This window comes from Lepidochelys kempii, chromosome 5, assembly GCF_965140285.1.
Source record: "Lepidochelys kempii isolate rLepKem1 chromosome 5, rLepKem1.hap1, whole genome shotgun sequence".
Classification (NCBI taxonomy): Eukaryota; Metazoa; Chordata; order Testudines; family Cheloniidae; genus Lepidochelys; species Lepidochelys kempii.
Genome location: NC_136384.1, coordinates 5435351 through 5455695, shown reverse-complemented (window position 1 = coordinate 5455695; position 20345 = coordinate 5435351). Strand labels below are relative to the sequence as shown.

At 40.5% G+C, this 20345-nt stretch overlaps 1 protein-coding gene across 2 annotated transcripts in view; it reads left to right on the top strand.

Annotated features, from left to right (window-relative positions):
- Positions 1–20345, top strand: part of UBE2R2 (ubiquitin conjugating enzyme E2 R2) — a 98138-nt gene that overhangs the window by 54681 nt on the left and 23112 nt on the right. The window contains exon 2 of one of the 2 annotated variants that reach the window (XM_073343399.2): positions 15819–15905. The exons of the other annotated variant lie outside the window; for it this stretch is intronic. Within the exon in view, the coding sequence (XP_073199500.1) occupies positions 15819–15905 (87 nt within the window). The remainder of the gene's footprint in view (positions 1–15818; positions 15906–20345) is intronic. 2 annotated transcript variants of the gene reach the window in all.

Here is a 20345-nt window from a genome sequence, read left to right as displayed (position 1 = left end):
TTTGGGTGATTGGCTGTGCATAAAATATTCACTTACCATTATGTTTGAATCGGACTCTGAATAAAGTAAACATATGATCAAAATAGAGCAGTGTTTAAAAACAAGTCTGGAGAACTACATGCATCACACTTTCACATTCAGTCATTGCATAGCACGGTAAACCCGCTTTTAAGAAGCTGAGTCTTTTATCCAGATCATTGAAGTTCAAAACACCGTTCCATAGATCAAACAAGATTCGTCTGGAATGTTTGGGAATTCAGTCGCAGACTGATGCAGCTCTTAGTAAATGACACCAGTCTGGACTTCTGAATTAGGTAAATAGTGACAATGCTAACATGGAGTGCTTTTTCACACTATTGCAATCAAGGCCCAGCACAAATTCTAGTGGGTAGAAGCTTACTCATGACTTGCTGAGATATCCTAAACAGCTGGCTGGATTGCACGGTGTCTGCACTGCATCTGGGAGGAGGCTTCCCAACCCAGGTCCACAGACATGAGCTAGGGTGCTAAAAATATTTGTGTGGATGGTGTTTTGACGTTGTGACTCAAGCCTACCCCCTTGAAAGCCTGAGAGCCCAAACTCCAGCCCAAGTCCCAACATCAAAGCATAGTCTACCCACCTATTTAGTGCACTACTGTGAACCCCACTAACACAGGTCTGTGGACTCAGATTGGGAGGCTTGCTCCCAGATGCAGTGTAGACATACCCTTAGTATCTAATGTAGCCTGCCTATTTTCTCCATGCCCACCCCACCAGCCACCACAAGTGGGCCCCTCAGCCTGAACAACTTCAGATGCTATTGTTGGGTCCTGTTCAGTGTTACACTGTAGTGATGACTACGTAGACTTCAGTTTTCTGCAAGAAATGCTGTTAAGTTTGGGGAATTTGTGCCTTTTTCTTAAAAGCATCTGTAGTCGAGTATTGTTTCCTCTCGATGGGTGCATGAATATAATTTTTATGAAGGCCCTGTAAATTGTCTAACTTGACTATTGATTTAATGAGAGCAGAATGTCCCAGTATGAATGATAGTTGCTTAATCATAGCAGCAGCAGCAGCATTGCTGTTAGGAATGGATTGGAAGTAGAAATGTTATCCAGTTGTGCCTGAATGTGTTCTGAAAAGTATTTTCTCATCTAACCAACAGGTAGTGCAGGCTGCGCATAAACTGATGCTTTCAGAGGCTTAAGGATCATTCCTGAAGTTGTTCAAAGTAAATTTTGGCAGATACTTCATCATGGATTCAACAGAATGAAAATTCAGCTGCTAGACTAACAAACTTCCTTTTCTGCCTTTCATACTGCTTTGTTGTTTGGGTAGCATTGACTACACTCTTTCAAAGCCCCTCCTTAAAACACATTTGCAAAAGACCTATTAAACCATATCCCTCACTTTGCTGAAGCACTGAGTCGATGATAGAAGAATATTTTTAATGTGGAACTAGAACTAATGAGGCCTATGCTAAACTTCACTGCTTTTTTCCAGCCATGTGCACCTGTTCTCTAATCTACATAAATAAATGGGTCATTGAAGGAGGAGGCTAGACTTCAGGATACTTGTTGATGCTTTATACTTACACAACACCTTTCAGCTATAACTCAAAATGATTTAAAGACCTCAAGTATCTATTTCCCATGTTCTGAGTGAGGTTGACAGCCTAAACTCAGGAATGGTTTGTGACTTGCTGAAGGTCACACAGCATACTGGCAGTCTGGAATATAAATTGCCTTTTTACTCCTGGATCCTGTCTTCAAATAATATGTCAATGACAATAGCTACACAACTTCTTTGTATAAGAAAGCAATGGCTAGATAATAGCTAGAGCTGCAAGTGAAGGGTCAGGGAAAACCCAGATAACCTGGCAAATCCTAGACTGAGCCTAGCTGGGAGAAACTATCATTGGGAAGCTGTAAGGTTCCACCTTGTCTTCCAGCATGACTAGAATGGACCTTTTTCACTTTACCCATATAATGTTACATAAGCCAATGGATGCTAGAGGTTTGGCAGTACTAAGGTATCAATCAGACTGTATGTTAATGGAGTTCAGCTACACAGTTCCTCATGCTTGGGTTTGTTTAGTCTGGAGAAGAGAAGACTATGGGGGGACATAAGCTTTCAAGTACATAAAAGAATGTTACAAGGAGGAGGGAGAGAGAAATTGTTCTTTCTAACTCCTGAGGCTAGGACAAGAAGCAATGGGCTTAAATTGCAGCAAGGGCAGTTTAGGTTGGACATTAGGAAAATCTTCCTGTCAGGGTGGTTAAGCACTGGAATAAATTGCCTAGGGAGGTTGTGGAATCTCCATCATTGGAGATTTTTAAGGGCAGGTTAGACAAACACCTGTCAGGGATAGTCTAGATAATACTTGGTCCTGCCTTGAGTGCAGAGGACTGGACTAGAAGACCTCTCGAGGTCCTTTCCAGTCCTGTGATTCTGTGCTACCTATAGCTGAGGATAAGTTTAAAGCCTATTGGGCTCTGTCCTGTTTTTTGTCAGCTTCCAAGTTCTTGTGTAATCACCTTGAAGACTTAATTATATTTTTGTCAGAATAAGAGAACCACTCTACTAAACTACCACCACTTTTGGCAACACTTAAGTGTTTGTGGAAGTTCTCCAGTCAAAGCATGCAAATGAGTTTGAAATTCTTTGAGGCTTCCTACCTCCATTTGCCAAGCCTAACTTTCAAAGCAAAGATATATCCATGGATGATGTGAGATTGTCTTGGGGCTTTGGAGAGGATGGGGAACTCTGAAGTGTGTATGCTCGGTATCCATCCGTAAAAACATACGGGCCACAAATGTACTTTGTCCTCTCCCTCACTTGAACTAAAGACTTGGAACTGACACCCTGAAGCTTGGAGAACAAGGCTTTGGGGAGACCATAAAGAGGTATTTCCATTAGAGGAAGGGAAGGAAATAGTAAGACATGATGTAGAAGAATTTGAGCAGAGGTAGGGTCCAAGGACCAGTTAAGGCAATGGGCAGGCTTGTAGATTACATATGTTTGGGGGAAGCATTCAGGGTCAGTGATTGCTCCAAACAAAGGTGCTGCTACTTGTCAAATTTCAAAACTAAATGAATGATTAAATAGATTTAAATTCTTACAAGTGTGGGAGGGCAGGTGGGAACCAAGTTTAATGATATCCTCTGGCCAGTTATGCAGAATGCCAGATACTAGATTACCATAATAGTCACTTTGAGTCTTAACTGAGTACAAAATATTTTGGTCAATCTAAACCTTAACTCAAGCATTTCAAATGTTCTCTTTTAGATTTGTGATGGAGTGGGAACGATACCTTACTTTGTTGATGGGGTGGGGGAGCAAGTCGTCATTCTGTAAATGTCTGTTTTCTGAAAGGTTTCAGAGTAACAGCGGTGTTAGTCTGTATTCGCAAAAAGAAAAGGAGGACTTGTGGCACCTTAGAGACTAACCAATTTATTAGAGCATAAGCTTTCGTGAGCTACAGCTCACTTCTTCAGATGCATATCGTGGAAACTGCCTCAGAGTAACAGCCGTGTTAGTCTGTATTCACAAAAAGAAAAGGAGGACTTGTGGCACCTTAGAGACTAACCAATTTATCGTGGCAGTTTCCACGATATGCATCTGAAGAAGTGAGCTGTAGCTCACGAAAGCTTATGCTCTAATAAATTGGTTAGTCTCTAAGGTGCCACAAGTCCTCCTTTTCTGTTTTCTGAAAGGTTGCTAATGCTTGGAGATTGACATAGTAAAAGCAAGACATGTGTAATTCCCACCAAATAGTTTGTCATGTACCTTCATTCTGACCTGCAAAAAATTCTAATCATACTATCCGGGTGTGTTGGGTTTTTTTTAAATAAAAGCTAGCTTGCAAATCAGATTGAAGGTTGAACTTAATTTCTCTCCCTGGGCTTCCTGTGCTGAACTAAATTTATAACAAATCACCATTTCTACTGTGACACTAGCTGTATTACGTGAAATGAACTTCCATTTAAGGTTTCAAAGCCAACTGCAGAACATGTGCTGCAGAGCCTGTAGGTTAGGCACTAACCTAACTAACCTTAGGCACTGTAATACAGAAGGAACCAAATAACTAACTCATTTTTCTTTCCCATGTGCTTAATTGCAGGGTTTTTTCTTTGTTTCTGCTGGTGCTGCTGAAAAGTAGGTATTATGAACACTGTGCATGTGAACATAGCTCGCTTTGAGCCTGGGATATAATTCTCTGAACAGTTCACTAGTCCAGCCCAGCTTTGCAATAGGTCCTGGCTTTGTCCAGTTCTTATTGGTATTGTATGTTGCTGAGCTAGTAAGCCTTTGCATTGAAAAATGGGCATTGCAGCGTTGGCTTGGTTAATACAGGCCTTGGTAGCCATGTGCTGATCCCAGTGCTGACAAAGCAACAAGAATAAATAGCGTGGTAGGGGAAGGGCATGGTTTCAGGAATATGCAGTTGGCCTATTGTGAAGGGGAGTAGATTATTCTGCTTTCAGCATACTTCTGCCATTTTAAACAGCTCCACAGCAAGCTGTCAGAACTAAAATATTTTTAAGATACATTTGCTGTGTTTAAGGCTGAACGCCTATGTAATGTAAGGATGCTGACAATGAGTTACCACAGTCGATGTAGTTTTACTGCAAAAGTTGACCTCTTGTATTTCAAGAGCAGTTTAACCTTGTCGACTCAGCATTTGAATCAGCTATCCTATCATTCATACCTAGTAGCAATATTTAATTGGTCAATACTGTGAACCATCTCTAATAAAATTTCACTCGAAGTTAGAAGTGACTTAATTCAAAGCTGCTTTAAGATCCTAAACACTCTACTGGTTTGCCCTTAGACTAAGTTTCTGATTAGCTCAGGAGTTTGTAAATTAAGATTAACGGCTGTAATACATCATGAAGGCTAAAATATCTGAGCTTGACTCCTCTGACACACAAGGGAGAACATTTTAAAAAAAATTGTTCCTTCTCTGAGTTAGTGTCGGGAAATGACAGAATAACTGCTCAGATTTTCACCCATTCCTTGTTGATGACACTTGGAGGAAAGGACCAAATGTTGCTCAGTTTACACAGATCCTCTAGAGACAGCGCATGCATGAGAAATATATATCACTTGTGCTCCATTCTTCTATCAAGGGCTATATTTTACCCTGATTATCATAAGTATTGTGCAGCTGTAACTTTGAACTTGGTCAGTATGTAGGCTTGCTGCCTTATTTGTCCATTTCCTGTTGATATTAACACTGCCCAAAACCATTTGAGTATTTAACAGCCACAAAAGCCATAATTGCCCATAAATATGAATTTAAGATAGACTTAGTATTTACTGAAAGTAGGCATTTTCTATACGCTATTTCTTGCTTGTAAAATTTACAAATTACAACACAATAATAGTAAAACTCTTAATTTGTAAATTTTAATGTTGCTATTATAATAGTTCCTAGAGGCTCTAATCAGAATCAGGGCTCCATTGTGTTTGGCTCTGTGCGAACCTGTAACATGGTTCCAGTCTGAAAAAGCTTGTAACTTAATATAAATGGTTCACTTTGTGTTAAGTGACCTACAAAATGCTATACAAAAAAGGGTTTATTCATTATTTTAAAATGTATAAAGGACACTTTTCGACAGGGTTTTTACCTGGAAGATGCTAAGAGTGTCCGGATGGGTTTTCCTAGCAGACCTTGTGGATGGGGAACAGTAGGCAAGGTGGTTTTTGTATGTATCATGAGCTCATTCATGTTAATTATAGAAGAACAAGGGTTGTAGGGGTTCAACAAACGTGTTAAACTCTTTGGTGTGTAAACAAAAACCAATAGTTTTGACTAAAAATTCCTTCATCCTTTCAATAGCTTAATTTTCATTTCCTGTGATGTGTTTTGTTTCACTAGATCTCTAGTCTTCCAGATTAGACTGAGAATTGCAGGCCACCTTTATAATCATAAAGCAGCAAAACATGATACAAACCCAATTTTTTCCTTTATAGGTTATCTTTGGGAGTGCATACCCTGCGTTAAGTAGTTGCTTTCTAGTTCTATGCAATGGGCATGTTCATTCAGGATTCCCAGAACTAATTTGGCTGTCTTGTTTGTATTCATTCAACCACTTATTTTTTTCTAATATGCATAGCTGAAAGCCAAGCTGTCTGTAATAGAACTCTGTCTTGGTGCTTTCTGCTTGTACTTACGTGAAGTGTCTGAAAAGTGAAGTAAATTATGGATGCAGTCGGTGCTATACTGGGAACTCATGTTCAGGTATGATTTCAATAAGGACTTGAAACTTAGGGGCCAGAGGTGAAAAGTTGGTGTATAGCTCACTACATACATCACTTGGAACAACTTTTTATTGTTGAGGCTTGCAAAGACGTTGCACTCAACTTGACAGCATTTCTGTGTGTAATGCAATAGTTTTTGAATGTCACATCGGATCGATTCCAAAATTCCAGGGAATGTTCTAGGCATCAATGAGCAGAATGCAATTGTTTTTAGGGGAAATGGGCGATACATGAAGCTGCTGTCATCTGTTTAGCACAGTCACTGCTTCAAGTACCTCTGCAGTTGTCTCTAGATCAAACGACTGGTGTCTGGTAGCCATTTAGTGCCTTCTGGCATAACAATCCCTCTGCTTGTGGTCCTGATAGTATTTAGCATGTGATGCCCTGGATGACTTCTCTCCCAGATAGAGAGATCAGTGTTCTCCCTGCTGAAAGCTCTGTGAGGTGGATTCTCAGGCAGCAGGGGCACCCAGAAGAAGTGAGGAAGGAATGAAGTGTCCTCTCTACTAGTGCCCTTCCTGATCTGTAGGGATAGGACACCAGTCATTCACTCCTCCTTTCCAGTCCAGGGTTGGGGGGAGACACTAAGCCATTGGCATGGGGGAAGGTGGGAATGGAGGGAACAGAACCCCTGCTGTGGTGGGAGATGGAAATGGGTAGGAGGAGACAGATCCCCAGGTATGGTGGGGAGAAGGCAGGACCCTATTAAGGGAGAATGGAGGGGCAAAAGCCAAAACATCAGAGGAAGTGGGGAAATTTTACAGTCCCTAAAATAGAGGGGGATTTGGAGGGTGGCAATACAGAGAGCTTGTTGGTTGGAATGTAAGGATGCAAGGAGCCCCTGCTGTGTTTTAGTGAGCTTGGCCTACACAAGCCACAAAGTGTGTGACCCACTACTTTGTATTAATGGCAAGTCCGTCTAGTTAGTTTTAATAGTAATGCTGGTCTTGTAGGTTCTGAAGTTGGACAGCATCAAGGTGATTTCGCTTCTTGACTGGCTTGCTAAATGAGCTGTTAATACTTAAGATGACCTCCACTAAATGTGGTGGTTAATACTACATCCTGGAAAACATTTCAATAATCCAGGCTTAATGTGGAAGAGCAAATCCATTAGGTGAGTTTTAAAAAGGTGTGATGTACCAGCCAGCATTAAAAGGCATTTTGTGGGATTAGATGTTAAAATTAACACAGCACTGGTTTTGTATAGTCCCTCTACTTCTGTTGGCCTTGTGCCTCATGTTAAGAATGTGCCGTGCAGATACAGCCATTTTGGCTGAAGGCTTTCTTTTAGAATGCAGCTGCTGTAAACAAGGTGTATAGTTGGAAGCCTGAGTTTCCTGCTTATTTGCGGCATACTCAGCGGTCACTGCACTGTTTACCTATGCTAAAAATAAGTGTGTATCTGTATAAGTACCATGTATACTTTGGCGACTGATATTTGAGAAAAGGAGTACTTGTGGCACCTTAGAGACTAACAAATTCATATGAGCTCAAATAAATTGGTTAGTCTCTAAGGTGCCACAAGTACTCCTTTTCTTTTTGTGAATACAGACTAACACGGCTGCTACTCTGAAACCTGATATTTGAGAACTAGTCCCATGGTCTGATATGCGCAGATTATTGAAGACTCTGCCAGTACATAATAAATCATTGATGGGGATTCTCTGCCTTAGTTTCTCTCAACTGAAATACCCAAACTTTTGGTTGTCCAGCTGGGAATTTCCCATCTATTTTAAAACCTTGAGTTACTCTGGCACAATCTGCCCACGCTTATGAAGATGAAAGCATTTTAATGTGCACTGGGCAAATGGATGAGTACCAAGTTGCTTTAATTTTTTTTGTTTTGGTGTGGAAAGACTGGGTTACTGATAGCATTAGAATACTGTGGGACAGAAGAGGGAAATCATCAGTGCCAATATTCCAGTTAACTGCTGGGAAACATCAAATACGTGTATTTAAGTGAAAATCTAAAATTAACAAACATTTGATTGCTGCGATAACTTTCTGTAAACAGGCACTTTGGGCCTTAGTAGTGGTTAAGTCCTTTACACACGAAGGAATTGGATGTAATCCAAACTATTGGTTGACAGTTGTGCACGCTGGGTGATAAACCTAAAGTAGTAGTTCTCAACCAGGGGTACATGTGCCCCTGGGGATATGCAGAGGTCTTCCAGGGGTACATTAGCTCATGTAGATACTTGCCTAGTTTTACAACAGGTTACATTAAAAAGCACCTGCGAAGTCAGGACAAACTAAAATTTCATACAGACAATGACTTGTTTATACTGCTCTATATACTATACATGTAAGTACGATATTTATTTATTTCAATTAATTTTATAATTATATGGTAAAAATGAAAAAAAGTAATTTTTCAGTAATAGTGTGTGGTGAGTTTTTTGTATTTTTAGGTCTCATTTTGTAGGCAAGTTGTTTTTAAGTGAAATGAAACTTGGGGTACACAAGACAAATCAAACTTCTGAAAGGGATACAGTAATCGGGAAAGGTTGAGAACCACTGAACTAAAGAGATAAATTTGTTACAACAGTACCCCTGAATCATAGAATATCAGGGTTGGAAGGGACCTCAGGAGGTCATCTAGTCCAACCCCCTGCTCAAAAGCAGGACCCATACCCAATTAAATCATCCCAGCCAGGGCTTTGTCAAGCCTGACCTTAAAAACTTCTAAGGAAGGATCATCTTACGTATGAGGTGCATAAGCTAACATGCTTGAGTTTTATGCTTTCTCCTGAGCTTACCTGAACAGCAATAACTTTGTGTAGTAAGGTTTGTTTTTTAAACGGGTTTTACTGACTACTTCTTGCAATAAAACAGTTGACATAGATGGAGACTAAGGGCTTGTTTGGACTACAGGGATGTGAATAGCTATGTGCGATCAAGTGCTGTGCTGTAACTCTTCTCTGTTGATGCTGTGGGTGCAAACTGAAAGGTTCCAAGGTCCCTTTAACATAGTCCTCTTCAAACAGGAGTTCAGTACCTTTTCTAGGAGGCAGAGGTTGAGTTGAAAGTATCTAGAAAGTCAAAAGTTTGATATATATATATATATAAAAACCACTTAGTGGGCAAAATATTTCTAAACTGCCACCACCTGCCCATGTCCCTCCATGCCACCCTGTTAAGAAACCTGTGTAGCTAATGAGGTAAGTTGTAGTATGAAGAAATAATTGTCTTTTGGAAAGCTACTAAATGCTACTTCTAGTGTAAGCGTGGCAGTGGGTATTCATTGTGCATTAGTATCTTCACACTCTGAGAAGCAAGGAACATCATACATTCAGGGCACATGCACAACTGCCCCACTCCCACTCCACCTCATAACTTGGAACAGTGTAAGATTTTTTTCAGTTAGGCTGTCTGCTGTTCTGCACCTCAGAGGAAGCTAAGTTTCAATGGTGCTGCATGTTCATAGCTTGTAAAGAGTGTTGGGAATAAAAAGCAAGACGTAACATATTATAGGGAATGTAATTTTTTTTTTAAATGGTCTTTTCAGAGGTGCCAAGCAACTGCAGCTCCAGTTGACTGCTGTGGAAGCTGCTGGTCCTCTGCACATGTGAAAATCAACTCAGTAGCCTTCTGAGTACTTGTTTTTTTTCATGAAACATGCCCTTCTCCCCCCCCCCCCCAACAAATTTTAAATGTTGTGATGGAGTAACCTGTTCATATTAATACTGTTCCTAGCGGGGTCAGTGGTATGTAAATATTTTGGATGGAGTAAGTACTTGACAATTCTAGAAATGCAAAGCAGCGGTAATTACAACACTCTACACATATTAATTAGCTCTCCGAATACATTTAAGAACTGACTGGAAATTTTTAGTTTAAACTCTTTGAAAAATAAATGTACAGTAAAAGCCATTTTATCCAGGACTTCAACTGGAAAACTCTATAAACTGGCATTTCTGATTTTCATTGAAAGTCCGGTTTATATTCTGGTTGGTGCAGGGCCGGCAGGGGGTGTGGAATGCAGGCTCTGGGAGGGAGTTTGCTTCTACAAATGTATTTAAATTGCATAGTGTGGTGTGTCAGCAATCTAGCTGAAGAGACTGTGTGTCAAATTACATAGGATGGAATCTGCAACCAACCCATTTTATCAAGCATGGTATCATAGTGATGTTTAATTTACCCCTTAGTATCTCTTAACACATGCCTCGGAACTGGCAAAACCCAAGTGTTTCGAAGAGCTATAGTGAGGGAGGTCAAGTGTTCAAATCTCTGAAATCTAGGATTTGCCCTGGTCACTTTCTGTAGTTGGTGTAAGGTAGACTTAAAATGGCTTAACAGCTTGCTGGGGTGGCCACAGGGGAGGGATGTTGGATATCAAACTTATGTTTTTTCCTGATTTGTGTCTTGGGGCTTTCTGGGTACTCATTCTAAAAATAAATTCCACTTGAGGTTAGGTCTAATTTAACCAAAGGCATGCTGCCTCAGATCTGTGCTACTCTGACAATATATACAGTAGAACCTATCTTAACCCAGTTCAGGGTAGGTCATGTAAAAAGTATCCAGATATCCTCCATTCGTCGCAGGTCAGTAGAGGTTGTATAAACTTATTTGCCACAAGTAACAAACTGTCACTCAAAAATGACCTTAATATATGGTCTTCTGACTTATTTAATCTTGGAAATATTTTAAATGGTAGTTTGATGATGCTGGATTCCTAGCTATGACGATTAGTGAGTCTTTACCAGCTATGTGGCAGCTTGCCCCTGAAACTCCTGGTCTCCTTCACCCATTCAATTGAAATATATTAATGCTCAACTGGTGGAAAGCTGCTTTAAACTGATCACTTCTGTTAAGAAAGTAAAATGCTGAGTAATACCTGGAAACCTGTTTGTGAAAACTCTAATGAATGTCCTGGTTAAGAGTTCAGTTTCACTTTTCAAGCTAATGATCAGGAGAAGGAGAGGTGAAAGTGATCACTGTAAAATTCCCCAATTTTTTTAGATCATCTGGGTTTCCCCAGTGCACTTAATCCTTCTGACCTACAGCTTGAACAGCTGGCACAGTGAAATTCTGACCTCTGGTGCTAACAAGCTATTCAGTGGAAAAGCAGATTTCTGTAACTGGGTTGCTACACTAGAGCATCTCTGTACTCAATACTTCAATTTAGCTAAACAAAACAGAGCAGCAAATAATTGCTTGTTTCCAAATTCTGTTGCTTTCTGATCTTTTGTAAAGACATGACTGGTTACGATGTAAATTAAATCTATCAATTGCCTACACATCAAAAAGTGGTTCCCTAACACATACTTTTTATCTGCTATCCCAACAGTGTTGTGTGGCACTCTACAGCAGTGGTTTTTAAACTTTTTTTCTCAGACCCAGTTGAAGAAAATTGTTGATGCCTGTGACCCAACATAATTATATCTTTTGACTAGTTTTCATAAAATCATAATATTGCAATACATTCCATCTTAACCCACTTTGTGTAACTAACACTAGACACTAGCCTTAGGAAGCCTATGGTAAGGAGCGTGGGAGGTCTTGACCTGCTGCTCACAAACCGGGAAGAATTAGTAGGGGAAGCAAAAGTGGATGGGAATCTGGGAGGCAGTGACCATGAGTTGGTTGAGTTCAGGATCCTGACACAGGGAAGAAACGTAAGCAGCAGGATACGGACCCTGGACTTCAGGAAAGCAGACTTCGACTCCCTCAGGGAACGGATGGGTAGGATCCCCTGGGGGACTAACTTGAAGGGGAAAGGAGTCCAGGAGAGCTGGCTGTATTTCAAGGAATCCCTGTTGAGGTTACAGGGACAAACCATCCCGATGTGTCGAAAGAATAGTAAATATGGCAGGCGACCAGCTTGGCTTAACGGTGAAATCCTAGCGGATCTTAAACATAAAAAAGAAGCTTACAAGAAGTGGAAGGTTGGACATATGACCAGGAAAGAGTATAAAAATATTGCTCGGGCATGTAGGAATGAAATCAGGAGGGCCAAATCGCACCTGGAGCTGCAGCTAGCGAGAGATGTTAAGAGTAACAAGAAGGGTTTCTTCAGGTATGTTGGCAACAAGAAGAAAGCCAAGGAAAGTCTGGGCCCCTTACTGAATGAGGGAGGCAACCTAGCGACAAAGGATGTGGAAAAAGCTAATGTACTCAATGCTTTTTTTGCCTGTCTTCACTAACAAGGTCAGCTGCCAGACTGCTGCGCTGGGCATCACAACATGGGGAATAGATGGCCAGCCCTCTGTGGAGAAAGAGGTGGTTAGGGACTATTTAGAAAAGCTGGACGTGCACAAGTCCATGGGGCCGGACGAGTTGCATCCGAGAGTGCTAAAGGAATTGGCGGCTGTGATTGCAGAGCCATTAGCCATTATCTTTGAAAACTCGTGGCGAACGGGGGAAGTCCCGGATGACTGGAAAAAGGCTAATGTAGTGCCAATCTTTAAAAAAGGGAAGAAGGAGGATCCTGGGAACTACAGGCCAGTCAGCCTCACCTCAGTCCCCAGAAAAATCATGGAGCAGGTCCTCAAAGAATCAATCCTGAAGCACTTACATGAGAGGAAAGTGATCAGGAACAGTCAGCATGGATTCACCAAGGGAAGGTCATGCCTAACTAATCTAATCGCCTTCTATGATGAGATTACTGGTTCTGTGGATGAAGGGAAAGCAGTGGTTGTATTGTTTCTTGACTTTAGCAAAGCTTTTGACACTGTCTCCCACAGTATTCTTGTCAGCAAGTTAAGGAAGTATGGGCTGGATGAATGCACTATAAGGTGGGTAGAAAGTTGGCTAGATTGTCGGGCTCAACGGGTAGTGATCAATGGCTCCATGTCTAGTTGGCAGCCGGTGTCAAGTGGAGTGCCCCGGGGGTCGGTCCTGGGGCCGGTTTTGTTCAGTATCTTCATAAATGATCTGGAGGATGGTGTGGATTGCACTCTCAGCAAATTTGCGGATGATACTAAACTGGGAGGAGTGGTAGATACGCTGGAGGGCAGAGATAGGATACAGAGGGACCTAGACAAATTGGAGGATTGGGCCAAAAGAAATCTGATGAGGTTCAATAAGGATAAGTGCAGGGTCCTGCACTTAGGACGGAAGAACCCAATGCACAGCTGCAGACTGGGGACCGAATGGCTAGGCAGCAGTTCTGCGGAAAAGGACCTAGGGGTGACAGTGGACGAGAAGCTGGATATGAGTCAGTAGTGTGCCCTTGTTGCCAAGAAGGCCAATGGCATTTTGGGATGTATAAGTAGGGGCATAGCGAGCAGATCGAGGGACATGATCGTCCCCCTCTATTCGACATTGATGAGACCTCATCTGGAGTACTGTGTCCAGTTTTGGGCCCCACACTACAAGAAGGATGTGGATAAATTGGAGAGAGTCCAGCGAAGGGCAACAAAAATGATTAGGGGTCTGGAACACATGACTTATGAGGAGAGGCTGAGGGAACTGGGATTGTTTAGTCTGCAGAAGAGAAGAAAGGGGGGATTTGATAGCTGCTTTCAACTACCTGAGAGGTGGTTCCAGAGAGGATGACTATTCTAGACTAAGTGGTAGAAGAGGACAGGACAAGGAGTAATGGTCTCAAGTTGCAGTGGGGGAGGTTTAGGTTGGATATTAGGAAAAACTTTTTCACTAGGATGGTGGTGAAACACTGGAATACGTTGCCTAGGGAGGTGGTGGAATCTCCTTCCTTAGAAGTTTTTAAGGTCAGGCTTGACAAAGCCCTGGCTGGAATGATTTAATTGGAGATTGGTCCTGCTTTTGAGCAGGGGGTTGGACTAGATGACCTCCTGAGGTCCCTTCCAACCCTGACATTCTATGACCCGGTACTGGGTCGCAACCTGTACTTTGAGAAACACTGCTCTACAGTGTATATGGATTGGTTTTGTACACTCCGTGCATTCAGATTGTTCAATTCTGCAGTGTTTGTGTCTTAACAAGCAGTTCAGTGGTTAAATAGCCCCCCAGTTTACCCTACAGTTGTGCATGCAACCCAGAAACTGCTTACTAGTTTATATAAAGGTGCTGTCTTTGGATCTGTGTAATCTCTGGATGGACTACAATACAACATAGCAGTGGGAAAGTGCCTGTCAAAGTTAAATAGACTTGTCTAAACTGGTTTTCAAATTTAAAATGCTCTGCATTTAAATACATGTAAGGCTCCAAGTTGAAGGCAGAAAAAGCAAAGAAAACTTAGGCTGAAGTTGTCTTGGACATGCCCAGCAGCATGTTAAGATTTTGTTAAACAAGAGATGCAAAGTTACCCACTGATAGTTATTCTGACCAGCTGTAAGCAAGCTTTCTATCTAGCTCAACCCTGGGTTTTTTATTTCTGGATTTAATTTGGACTCTTGAACACTTTTCTCTCTTGTTCTAATAAAATGTCAGAACAGGAGTTGAATGGGCTTAGACTGCTGACTGATGATCATTGTTGCATTATATTGTGAACATCCAGTTAGCATTTTTCTAAGTGTATATTCAAATAAACCACATCTGCTTAGGATTGACACTACTGTACTTCCATAACACATGCTGTCTACCTGTATGTGGACACTATGTAAAGGTGCTTAAAAAATTCAAGCTACTGAGAGTGCTGGTTTTGCTTTAAACTAGAGGAGCCTAAATTGCAAAACATGATGGGTTTTTATTTCAGCGCACCTCGCCTCCTTACCAAACCTTAAGAGTGAGTTTTAAGACGCTAGTTTGTACCTACCTCTAGTTTTAACTGTAACTAGAATCTATCTAGTTGACATCTAAAGGTCTATTTGTTACTTCTTGTTTGTTAAAAAGATGCCCATCTAATGCTATGGGCATGCTAACCCACCATTAGTATCATAAAATTGTTATCTAGATTCCGGTTTAAGTGGCAGGATTACACAGCTCTGCGACATGTAAGCCTCCTAATATCTGAATTTGTGAAGGGCTCAAATGCCATGGCATCAAGTGTAGTATAAATACTCTGCTTGAAGTAGAATTTCTACTTCCTCCACCAACCAAGTCCTTCAAAACTGCCAACAAATATTCCTTGTGCCTATTCAGATGCATTGGTTTGTGCAGTGCACAGGTATTGATGTAAATGTTCTTTAATTAGCCCCACTAATGTGCTTGGAACACTAGAAAATTCATCCTACTGGGGCCAAAAAACTTAACCTGTTTTGAGATTTTAAAAAAGGAAACTGATAATATTGGCCACTGAATTCTTCAGTGATTTTTAATTGTCAGTGATTTTTTTTAAAACAGTTAATTAAGACATCTCGGGACTTTGACTCGAGTTAGAGCTACATGAAGTTGAGACAGTTGCTTCCTTGTCTTTCCCTCTATATTACAAGGATTGCCAGTCCAATGAACCTCAGTCCTGATCTTCAATTTCTCCTGTTCAAGTACCAGTCTGTGCACGAGACCCAATAATGGAGCTAAACTTTGTAGATTTGTCAGGTGCCTAATGTCCATTAAAGCACTAACAAAAAATGATCAACTTTGTTTCCTTTAGACTGAAATCACTTTGGCCCCCAAACCTTCCAGTGTGAAAGACTAACATGGATTAGTTTGCTGGTTTCCATGCATTCTGTTACATGAAAACTGAGATTAATTTTATTTGTTGCAGGCTCACATTAAATTTCCTATCGACTATCCATATTCACCGCCTACGTTCAGATTCCTGACCAAAATGTGGCACCCCAACATTTATGAGGTAAGATACTTTTAGTGGTGCTTTTTCTCTTCAGGTGTACTAGAGACATGGTTTTAGTTTTGATACTTATGTAATGCATTCAACGTTTGCTTGTCTTTAGTCACAATTAAGCCACGTTCTAGCTGTTATAACATAAGGCTTTGTATTCTGGTAAGCACTCTAATTCAGAGAGTGGTGTTCAACCCTTGCAGATAACTGCAGTTGTAACTGCCTCAGATTTACCACAGTTGTGAAGTTCTGTTGTTGCTTGGAATGTTGGCAGTTACCAGCTTTTTTTCCATCCAGATTCATTTGGGATCTTACTAATGACTGACAATTTCTCCAATCAACTTTTTATCTGACAGTTTGGTCAGAAATTTGATGGACAGTGAACTTTAGATTAAAATTAAATAGCTTATTTTGAAGCTGTTTTTCCTTTTATATTAAAGCAATAAATAGGCAACTATTGGGACTTACACAGTATACAACCCCAAGCTAGAGAGATGAGATTTTCAAATGTATGGGGAAAGCTTGCCTCACGTTTAACTAAATGTGAATGCTCTTCCCTCCAGTTATGTTCTCCCTTGCTCCCCAAAAAAATCCTTACTCTTCATCACTAACAGCATTGTAGATCATTTTGTGATATAATTACAATGGTCGATCTAACCTCTTCAGCAGTTAGTAAAAAGGCCCTCTCTAGTTTCAGTATGTCACACTTCCTGATGATCTTTCAGGTACCATGTCAGTCTTAATTAATTATTGGTCTTGGGTTAAGGAATTTAGAAGTCTGCATCAGGCATCATGAGACCTATCCCAGAAGCAGCTCTAGGCAGGTCCAGCACTTCGTCAGTGCAAACAAATGTGACACCTAGTGTGGATTTCTGGATTCTTTTGGAAACTGTTTATCTTCCTTCTTTTTATGACCTGTACTTTTTTCTTCGAGCATTTTAGTCTGTAAAGCCTTTGCCACTGGAGACCTTGCAGCATCATTCTATGTTTGACACTGTGTGCATGTCACAGAAGTACCTAACTTCTGAAGTCTTGTTTGGAAGTTCAGAGCCTATTCTGAAACTGTAGATTGGCCTTTAGTGGAGGAGTCCAGACAAATCCCTGGGGAACCTTTTCACCTTTGACTATTCTTAACAAAATTTCTGTTCTTAATTTTTTGTTTTGCTTGTCCTTTCTCATGAGAAATAAATGCACTCAGAGGATACTGCATCCACCGCCCTTGTAAACCCTCCCTTCTTTCAACAGTGGCCTTAATACAGGCTTTCCTAGGATGAATGATATTCACTTCTGCTTCTGCTTAATGGGCTCAATGGAAAATGAGGGAGGCATTCCTTCCCAGGGTCTGAGCGCACTTCTTCGATCTCTTAAGGAATGAGGACTCCAGCCCAAGTCTTGGACTTAGATGCCCTTACTCCAACATTGAAGTACATTGTGCTGCTCCTGAATGACCAATCCTGAACAAATGGTCTTAAACGTTGTTTTCTCAGTAACCTCTCTAGACTGGAGGTTAGTTATTGAGCTGATGGCTTAGTCTTAACTGTTTGACTGGTGGCTTTTCCAAATCTGCACTGGCAAATAAGATTATACTCCATATTAAATTTCTTGATGCTGAGGAGGGGGGCTGCTTTCTTATGCAAAGGACTATCCTGGGTTCAGATAGTACATGGTGATTGGTATCCTTATTGTGTCATTTGGAAAATCTTCCAACTTTTGCCTCCTCCTCTTGTTTTATCTCCTGTTTCAAGTTTTTAAAATATCTTTCTCAGAGCTCTGCTTCAACAGCACTGGATTTTGTGATCTCTAAGACCAATTAAAAATTAGGTCTGTCAAGCAATTAAAAATATAATTGTAATTAATTGTGTTAACAATAGAACACCATTTATTTAAATATATTTGGATGTTTTCTACATTTTCAAATATATTGATTTCAATTACAACACAGAATACAAAATGTACAGTAGTCACTTTATATTTTTGATTAAAAATATTTTCACTGTAAAAAAACAAAAGAAATAGTATTTTTCAAACCTAATACAAGTACTGTAGTGCAATCTCTTTATCATGACAGTTGAACTTACAAAAGTAGAATTACGTAAAAAAAATTGCATTCAAAAATAAAACTATGTAAAACTTTAGAGCCTATAAGTCCACTCCGTCCTACTTCTTGTTTGTCTGAACATGTTTGTTTACATTTGCAGGAGACAGTTCTGCCCGCTTCTTGTTTACAATATGACCTGAAAGTGAGAACAGGTGTTTGCATGGCACTGTTGTAGCCAGTGCTGCAAGATATTTATGTGCTAGTTGCGGTAAAGATTCATAGATTCATAGATATTTAAGTCAGAAGGGACTATTATGATCATCTAGTCTGACCTCCTACACAACGCAGGCCACAGAATTTCACCCACCACTCCTGCAAAAAACCTCTCACCTATGTCTGTGCTATTGAAGTCCTCAAATCGTGGTTTAAAGACTTCAAGGAGCAGAGAATCCTCCAGCAAGTGACCCATGCCCCATGCTACAGAGGAAGGCGAAAAACCTCCAGGGCCTCTTCCAATCTGCCCTGGAGGAAAATTCCTTCCCGACCCCAAATATGGCGATCAGCTAAACCCTGAGCATATGGGCAAGATTCATCAGCCAGATACTACGGAAAATTCTTTCCTGGGTAACTCAGATCCCACCCCATCTAATATCCCATCACAGGCCGTTGGGCCTATTTACCATGAATATTTAATTACCAAAACCATGTTATCCCATCATACCATCTCCTCCATAAACTTATTGAGTTTAATCTTAAAGCCAGATAGATCTTTTGCCCCCACTGCTTCCCTTGGAAGGCTATTCCAAAACTTCACTCCTCTGATGGTTAGAAACCTTCGTCTAATTTCTAGTCTAAATTTCCTGGTGGCCAATTTATATCCATTTGTTCTTGTGTTCACATTGGTACTGAGTTTAAATAATTCCTCTCCCTCTCCGGTATTTATCCCTCTGATATATTTATAGAGAGCAATCATATCTCCCCTCATCCTCCTATGTCCCTTCATCTTCAACCACCATTCCAGAGGACATGTGTCCATGCTGATGATGCGTTCTGCTTGATGATAATCCAAAGCAGTGTCAGATGCCAAAAGCAGAAGGTTGATTTTTCTTTTTTGGTGGTTCAGGTTCTGTAGTTTCCACATCAGAGTTGCTCTTTTAAGACTTCTGAAAGCAGGCTCCACTCCTCCTCCCTCTCAGATTTTGGAAGGCACTTCAAATTCTTAAACTTTGGGTCAAGTACTGTAGCTATCTTTAGAAATCTCACATTGGTACCTTCTTTGTGTTTTGTCAAGTCTGCAGTGAAAGTGTTCTTAAAACAAACATGCTGGTCATCATCTGAGACTGCTGTAACATGAAATATATGGCAGAATGCGGGTAAAACAAAGCAGCAGACATATAATTCTTCCCCAAGGAGTTCAGTCACAAATTTAATTGACACATTTTTTTTTAATGAGCGTCATCAGTGTGGAACCATGTCCTCTGGAATGGTGGCCGAAGCATGAAGAGGCATATGAAAGTTTAGCAAATCTGGCACGTAAATACCTTGCAATGCCAACTACAAAAGCCTGCCATGCAAACGCCTGTTCTCGCTTTCTGGTGACACTGTAAATAAGAAGTGGGCAGCATTATCCTGTATATGTAAACAAACTTGTTTGTCTTAGTGATTGGCTGAACAAGAAGTAGGACTTAGTGGATTTGTAGGTTCTGAAGTTTTTATATTGGTTTTTGAGTGCAGTTATGTAACAAAAAACTTACATTTGTAAGTTGCACTTTCATGCTAAAGAGATTGCACTTCAGTACTTGCATGAGGTGAATTGAAAAATACTATTCCTTTTGTTTAACATTTTTACAGTACAGTAATGAAAAAATACAACATGAGCACTGTCTACTTTGTATTCTGTGTTGTAATTGAAATCAAAATATTTGAAAATGTAGAAGAACATCCAAAATATGTAATAAATTTCAATTGGTATTCTATTGTTTAACAGCGCAGTTAAAACTGATTAATCACAATTTTTTTGAGTTAATCGCGAGAGTTAACTGAAATTAATCGACAGGCCTAATAAAAACTAATCCATACTGAATAGGGAGTGGGTTTAGCTGTGGATTCACAATCCCCAAATCTTCATGCAGGAAGTGAGGGCATTACTTGGGCATGTGAGGATGTGCCTGTTCAGTTATCTGAATCCCCAAAGTTTTTTTTAAACCCTTCTTGGGTTGAAGTAGAAGGATCTTTCCCCAGTAGTTGAGGGGGGGGGGGGGGAGGAGGAAATGGCATTCCTATAACTGAAGGAAGAAACTAGCCTAAAACTCTGTGTTCTTGTTTTTGGAGGTCATTGTTTGAGAAAAAAGTTTTTACTTTCACAGCTTGCATATATGTGTAACTAAGGACTATGAAGCTTCCTGAAATCAAAA